Here is an 8,631-nt window from a genome sequence, read left to right on the forward strand (position 1 = left end):
CGGTTTAAATACTTATCCGGTCACTCTTTGTCCGGATAAACACTTAAACACAAAATGCAAAGTTTCTTTCTAAAGAATAATAACATAAAACATTCAAATAAAACCAGTAGAAATTTTATGCAAAAAGGTTTAGAAATCACTCACCTTAACAAGCTTTTGAAACCAAATATTTGCAATCAACTTGAAATCACCTCTTTTTGCAAATCCGGACAACTTTTCTTTAAATCTCTCTCAATTCCTCTCAAAATAGTAGGGGGAAGTCAAATGAAGAGGCTAAGCCTCCTATTTATACTTCCAAATATGGAAGGTCGGCTAACCGCCTTCCCTTCTCCTTCCACCTCATGCATACCCACATATGCACACATACACATACACATACATACCTTTTCCATGCATGCATTACATGCATGCACCAAATACTTTATATATATATATATACATAACAAATTAATACACAAATTCTCATACCAGCATGAATCAATTATCATGCTATCACGTAATCATTTAGTCAAATAATCACACATTAATTACCTTGGGTAATAACCAGGATCCGGTTATCACATTCAACTTGTTCCATAGCTACTTTATGCTCTCGTCGTAAATTTTTAACAAATTCTTCGTTTTGCATGATCATAGAACATGTTAATATATTTGTCTTTATAGTCTTTTACACTCTTTTCTAAATCAGAAACTTTAATTTTCAATTCTTTATTCTCTCTCTCAAAGAAGGATGCCATTTAAAATTCATGATTGATCAACGAATCTATGCAGTATACGAAATCAGACACAAAAATCACATTTAAAAAAAATATCCTTCAGATAAAATCACTAGACTAAAAAATTATGAGAAAAACTAAAAAACTGTTCAAATATAAAAAAATCTATAAAAACAGTCAAAAATCAGTTAAAACAGTAAAAAACTATTAAAAAAACTGTTAAAACTGTTCAAAACAGTTCACACAACACAAAACAGCTCAAAACAATTAAATTTCTCAAAATTCAGTAATTTTGATGAAAACGGATAAAATCGGTGAAAACCAGATAAAAAAATGATAAAATGAAATCTGGATAAAAATGTGTTTTGAAAAATATCAAATTTTGATTAATGATGCTCAAAATCGGATGAGATGTAGAAAATTGGCTAAGTGAAGACGTTAAATCGGACACAAGGGTAAAAGGGGTTAGCCAAATTGGATGAAGCAGGTGCACGGGGTTGTCCGAGGTCAAGGCAAGTCCGGATACGGGGATGCACAAGAAACTTAGGTCGTTGGCCAAGGAAATCTAATCCGGACACGGGATTGGGCGATGTTGGCCGAGGAAGCAAGCAATCTGGACAAGGTTGTGTCCGAGTTTGAATGTGAGAAAGGTAAAATCGTGACCAAGTCTTTGACCGATAACCTAATCCGGATGAGCTTGTATCCGGAGATGATGCGAGGACGTTAAGTTGTGACTAAGTGTTGAACCCGGACAAGGCAAGTGAGCGATTAAGCCAAATCCGGACAAGGCGGTGAGCGAGTTAGGATGCGAGAAAAATGAGTCGCGACCAATTGTTTGTGCGAGGAGAGCTAAGCTCAAACAAGATTATCTGAGGAGTGCCTAATCCGCCCAAGCCTATGTGCGAGTTAACTTGAATGCTGTCAAGTCTATAAGCAATATTCCTTGAATACAGTTACACCTTTGTGCGATGTAGCTCAAAATCGGATGGAACTATGACCGAGTTGCTTAGAATATTGATGAAACCTTGTGCGATTTGAAGTGTAATTCAGTCATGCCTTGAGCAATTTAGCCATAAAAAATATACTAAGTCCTAAAATCTGGGTATGCCTTGTACGATGTAAGTCTAATCCTTGAGTGATTTTGTGCCTAAAATTGACAATCTTCCAATCCGGCTAAGTCTATGAACGATTTAGACTCATCAAAGACACAAAAACACCATCTTTTTCACTCAAAAATGGATCAAAATCTGATTTTTTGACAACTTTTTCAAAAACACCAAAAACTTTTTAGAATCACTAATTTGAGCAAATCTTGAAAACGATCAATCAAATCATAAAACTCTGTGAATAACAAAGATTCACTAAACAATTACGCACACACTAATCATGATTTTAACATTAAAACACGAAAATTTGAAATTTTTTCGAATCAAAGTCTTGAAAAATTGAAGAACACTTATGAACACAAGATGAACAGACGGAATTTCCAGAAAATTTCTTCAAATTTGTGATTTCTTCACTTGATTTCACTGCATTCTTGGTCTGATACCAATTGTGAGTCCCACAATACGATCAATCTTCAATATTCATCAAGAATTAATGACAAACTCATATGAACACTAAGAACACAATAGAAGGAGTAGAGAGAAAATGTCAAATAGTCAACACTTCTATTTACTCTCAATGTACGTATGATTTACAATAAGCTCCTTACATTAATTCACTAGAAGACAAAATATTTATAGGGTCAAACATTAAACCCTCTAGGCAAAGTCAACATTACAAACAAAGTCAAACTAACTAAAATACAATTATTTATCTTTAAAGATGAATACAATTCTAAAATTCAATCATAACAGAATGTGACATATTTTCTTACCAAATCATTACCTAAAACCATATTTGGAAATGTAAAAATTATTAAAATGCAAATGTTTTCCAAACTCCCTAGATTAATGCACGAATCAGGGGGGTAGTAGATACAATGGGGGAGTCTACCATATGTATGTAATATTGGTATGTTGTGCTCTTTTCTTAACCGAAAGTGTTATTTCATTCTCTCGATTCTATCGTTTTTTTCTTTCAATTATTCTATAACATTTTTGTAGTTTTTATAAATACTTTTATTTCCTTAATACATCTTATAATTCATTAAACAATATAAAAGATAAAACTCAAATCAAAGATACTTTATTCGTTAAAAATAAATCATAAATGTAAAAAAAAACCCATCTAAAAAATAAATGAAAACAATCAATTGTGATTACTAGAAACGAAAAAAAAATTATTTCCCCATCGTGTAGCTCAGTCAGTAAACTGTCGAAACGACTTCGTCCGAATATAAGACAGGTTTTGGGTTCAATTCCCTCTTTCCTAGCAAAAGTCACCAAATGAGTCAAAAAAATAATCTCTTATAATTTCAACCGGTTCCGTATGTAACGGGTTAAAATGGTCGGTGATCAACTTTTTATCCAAATATATAATTATATATAGGATTGTATAGAATTTGAATAGTATCGTCTTGAATTCTTTTGTAAACAGCATCCTTTAGAATGATCGATTGGAAATTTTTTGTATCGAATTTGAACGTTGACCATGATGATGAATTGTTAAATTTTTATGTTCAAAAAGCAACAGCAGTATTATTATAATTATTTTTATCTTGGAAAATGGAATATTTACGTTTCTTAAGAAGAGGATTTCACTTTGAACTCTCTTCTTAATTATTAATAGTAAAAATAGAAGCTTCCATAACTTCTCAATTTTCAAATATGTTCTTTCAAACAAACAAACTTTATATAATTATATTCAAACATAGATTTTGAACACATTTTTATTCCGATAGCTATATTATAATTTATATCAAATTAAAGAAAAGAGAAGAATAAGAGGGTGAAAAAATATTTAAATTTAAATTTTAATTTTTTTCTAAAAACTCACTATTTAACTTTTTTCCCCACAAATTTGAGACATTGAAAACTAATATTTAGGAGATAAATTTAATATTTTTTATAAATATATTGAATCATTAATAATATAATAAATGTTGTAATCTTTAAAATAAAATAGTTTTTGGACATTCTGAATCTTGGATGCAATTCCTTTTATAAATTTTGACTTTAGTACTTTACTTAAAAAAATTATAGACTACCTTCTTGAGATGATCTTAGTAAAGCGAAAGACACACATATACATACATACATATATATATATATATATATATATATATACACACACACACACACTAGTTGTGTATCCGTACGATGCAGCGCAGGTAAATCACAATCATGAAAAAATGGTTTGGTCTTGAATCATGAGTTTGTGTGGTTATTTTATAAGTTAACTAATATATAAAGTTGAAGGTTAATACGATGTATTAGCAAGATTGAATGAAAAAAAATTGCACACATGTCGGGTTTCTGAACCCATGTACTCAGAGCTCATTACAAAACTTGAAATTTGTGACTGAACAAAGAAATACAATTGTTTGTAAATAATGTTCATCCGTATATCCAAACTGTTGTTTGTTTTCCGTGATGCACTCATCCGTAAATATTTCCTGCAAAAAATGGCGCAATGGTTTTAATAGAAACATATGGTACCAAATGTGTAATAATATAATTGTTGATTATACCTTATTCATCATAAAACTTCTTAACAGACTTCACTAACACCTTCATATTGCCCTGTGGTATCCCTCTGGACAACGCCACGTAAAGTTGCCCGTGTGAGAAAACTGATTCTGGTAGATAAACACCTACATTCAGAATTGTTTGGCCTTGAGCTTTATTGATCGTCATAGAAAAGCTAAGCCGAATTGGAAACAATTTTCTCTTCAGCTTATATGGGAACATGTTGTCTTCGGACGAACATAAGGGAATTCTTTGCAGAAATACTCTCTTTCCAGCATGCTGACCAACAACTATTTCCGCATCGATGACGTTTTGTTGAAAGCCTCTGCATATCAATCTACTGCCATTACACAATCCATTTGAGGGATCGATATTTCGTAACACTATTATTGGGCATCCAATCTTGAGACGAAGGTAATGAGGAGGCAAACCACTAACAGTTAAAGAGTTTAAGAACTCCATCAGATAGATGTTGTTCTTATCATCTTCTGCTTCGCCGAAGCTGTAGTATATTTTTCATCTTCAAAAACTTGTCGATCAACTGATCATTAATCTCATGGACATTCTCATTTTTAGTTGACAATATCGCCCTCGAAATGATATAATTCGAATAAGCTTCGTTGATTTGCAGAGATGGAAAGATTGCGTCAATCAACGGATCTTTTGACTTACCTTTATCAGTATAAGGAATGGTCATGTCATCCGGTATGCGAATAAAGCTTTCATCCACCGCTTCTTCATCTCTATCACCGGCTCTTAATAAAAATTTTGAAAACCACTTATCAGTGCGTGCTCTCATATTGAGCGTTAACCGTATCTTTTTAATCGTTGACTAAAGAGGTGACATCCGTAAGCTATAATTTACAATCTGTGCTCGGGTTCCACGTCTCACGACCGGTAATACTTGTCTAAAATCACCCCCCAAAACCATTATCTTTCCGCCGGATGAGAGTGCCACCCCTATGATGTCTTGCATTGTTCGATCCAGCGCCTCCATCGCTTGCCTCTTTGCCATCGACTCTTCGTCCTAGATGATTATTTTTGCATCTCGAATCAATTGAGCAGCCCCACTTTGTTTTTTTATGTTGTACATTGAGTTATTATCAAGGTTGAGAGGAGTTTTGAATCTAGAGTGAGTTGTTCTCCCTCCAGGCATGTTATTGGCAGCAACACCCGATGAAGCGTTTGTGAGAGTAATAAGACCACGTGAACGGATGTTGGAAAGCAAAGCTTTCTACAAAAATATGTTCACGGTTCCACGCGGACCATCTATAAAGAACACTCCTGGACAATCCTCGTCTATGTGCCTCATGATCTCATCATATGCGTATTTCTGGTTGGAATTGAGAGAGTCTAGGGGACGCAAGTGTTCGTCCTCCACAACTATAGAGCATTCTTCTTGTACCTCACAAAATTCTCCAGATTGAAAATTGGCATTTGCATCTACCATTGGAAGATCTAAATCATTAAGACTCTTACCCATAGACTGTAGAAAAACGAGGATATCAGTTAGAACCATATTACGGACTCGATTTGCACTTTCACATTGTTACGTATAATCTTCAGAAAGTGAATCATAGTGGCCATCCCATAACTTGAGAACATCTCCTGGCTCACAATAAATCAACATCGTGGCAAATAACCTCCTAAGAGCAACCGAAAATTGAAATAAGGAGGCCTCTCCAAGGCATTGGGATAAGTTGTCATCGTTCTCTATAAACCTATCTCAAAAGATGCTTTGCGAAATGTAGGGTGCAATAAGCCGTTGAAACTGTACAGATCTTCAAAGCAAGTAGGACCAGTAATATATGATAAAAGTAGGCGTAGGTAGAACCGTTCTCCTTCCGCTGGATTTGCAGGCACAAGTCGGCCTTTCATTGATCCTCTTTGTCAGGGATTCCATAGACGTGTGCTTCAATTCCAAGTGTAGTGTTTTGGAAAGTCTTTGTACAAATATTTTCTCGCACTCATGTATGTTCTATTCCTATCAAAAAATGCAGTCAACATCGTTCGCTTATCTCTCTCTCTCTCTATCGACAATATCTATCATTATATCGTCATCTCTAATCCTAACCATCTGTTTGTTAGGGAGATGGAGTTGCAACACCATCATGTAAGGGTGCATTTGAGAAAGTATGAAGCTAAAAATCCGCCATATCGCCTCGGGAGGGGAGACATAACATGCATCTTGGAACCTTCTAATTTCGTTAATAACGACCCTTTCTTCCTCTGAATCGATTTGAACAACTTGTTTGTCGTGACCCTTGTAAACATACTTGAAGACATACTTCACAGATGTTATACTCGAGCAAGCCTCAACATTGATATGATAGTTGAACATCATTAACAGCTTCGAGTTATACAGGACCACCCATCTATTATCCAGGATGTTGCCTCGTACATTCATATTTATTCCACTATTTCTCTGTTGATATAATGAATATGAGTCCTCAGCCTGCATCGTCTTGTCGTTGAACTGTTTAGGATATCTGAAACGACATTTTTTTGGCTTACTTTGCATACAAGGACTGGACGGTCGTAAATGACCGCAAGGACCATGCATCATGTGTTGGACGACCAGTTCGTGCATTTGGGGATATCGGTTTGGGTCCGGAATTTCAGCACATACATTCTTGTCGTAATGATCTAGATTGGTCATTTTGTGTTCGGGTGTCATTATCAGAAGAAAATGGGCATGCGGCAAACCACGCTTCTGAAACTCGATGACATAAACATATGCCCCAAATTTACAGAGGATGTGCTTTTTGAAGATATGGTCTTTCATATCCTCTAGTTTCGCACAAAAAACTCTTGCAACAAGGTCTGGCCGATCGGGTGCGGTTCGACTCGGCAACAGCTCTCTAAGGATTTCAGGCCACTTTGAATTGCACGTCATTGTAAGGAATATATTGGGCTTCCCATCATCTTGCACTAAAGTCATGGCAACAAGAAATCGTCACCGCATGTCACGTGGTCCTCCGATGAAACTTGCAGGCAACACAACCCGTTGTCCGATTATGTTTGACATCACCTCACCGGCATTGACGCAATCCACAACACCTTGGTATAAATCTGCTCTTATTTTGGCTTGGTTTTTCTAACAAAAATCCAAACGTGAAGTCTCAATCTTTATGTAGATATCTACCACAAACTATTGTGACAACCTTCCCCCTAATAGAAGCACATTCTCGTTCGAACGAATCTGGAACTTATAATAATAGTAACCCCGCATCGTCACAGTATTCTTGTTCTCTCGCACACCAACCTCTGCGTAATGTGTATTTTATGAAATAAATATAAACTGATGACATGTATGTTTAAGCATATATTTGTTACCTTAATTAAAACGTAAATATTGCAACATGGTCCGTACCTTCTAAATCTTCCTCCATGTTTTCATTATCATTAACACTTTGATTCATGCACACTCCATGTCTAGGTATATTAGAATGCCATCCAGGTTCACCGTTGGGAAAAAACAAAGGATAGGACAACGGGTCATAACAACTGAAGTAATATTGAATATTTTGGCTATAATTAGACCTCCCATACACAACAATACTTCTCTTGTATGCAGTTATGTTGTCGCTGCCTTCAACCAAATACCAGCAACCTAACATAATTATAGAACTCAATTTATTTAGTGTATATATCTAATTTTATTTCAAAAAAGGATAAACCAAATACTTGTATTCAAACCTTTGATGTGGTTGGTCGGTTGTACACCCTTTGGTCAAGTTCCACTGAAGCATTCAAAGTGACTTTGTAGCTATCGAGTGGTTCGAGCTCACCAAGGCTTCGAAATGTTCTCACATATGGGTTCWTAGAAAGAACACGAGTCAAAACTTCAACGACATTTCTATCAAGATTTGGCCACTAGAGTCTATGCGATAACTTTGTTTCTGAATCATAAAAGTACAACTGTAAGTACCTAGGTTGTCCATCCCTCGGTACTAACTGATCGATTTTATGATATACAGCTCCGTGCGCACGAAATGTATATACTCCGGATGTCATGTTTGCCATTGAACTATCCAAGTTTACACCAATTAACGTGAACGAAAAGTTCGTATTGTATGCACATAAGTTGTGCCTAAACATTTCGCCTAATTCGTATTGCGATGAGAAAAGACTGTATAACTCCTCAGGAATGAGTGAGTATGCTAACTTTGTCTTCCCTTTCATGCAATAAAAGGAAGGGAATTCAAATTTAAACCGTTTTGCTCCACAAAATTCACATGGATTTTGTTCCTTCAAGACACGATGTTTTCTAGGAATACCAT

At 35.3% G+C, this 8,631-nt stretch overlaps 1 protein-coding gene across 1 annotated transcript; it reads right to left on the reverse strand.

Moving 5' to 3' along the window:
* Positions 1 to 5,582: 5,582 nt before the first annotated feature.
* LOC112504284 lies at positions 5,583 to 7,244 on the reverse strand. The gene is made up of 2 exons (XM_025108222.1): positions 6,423 to 7,244; positions 5,583 to 5,834 (listed from the first exon to the last, which is right to left on the reverse strand). The coding sequence occupies exons 1-2, from the start codon at positions 7,242 to 7,244 to the stop codon at positions 5,583 to 5,585; spliced, it is 1,074 nt and encodes a 357-aa protein (XP_024963990.1).
* Positions 7,245 to 8,631: the final 1,387 nt, after the last annotated feature.

This window comes from Cynara cardunculus, unplaced genomic scaffold (genome assembly GCF_001531365.2).
Source record: "Cynara cardunculus var. scolymus isolate 2C unplaced genomic scaffold, CcrdV1 Un_Scaffold_5105, whole genome shotgun sequence".
Lineage (NCBI taxonomy): Eukaryota > Viridiplantae > Streptophyta > Magnoliopsida > Asterales > Asteraceae > Cynara > Cynara cardunculus.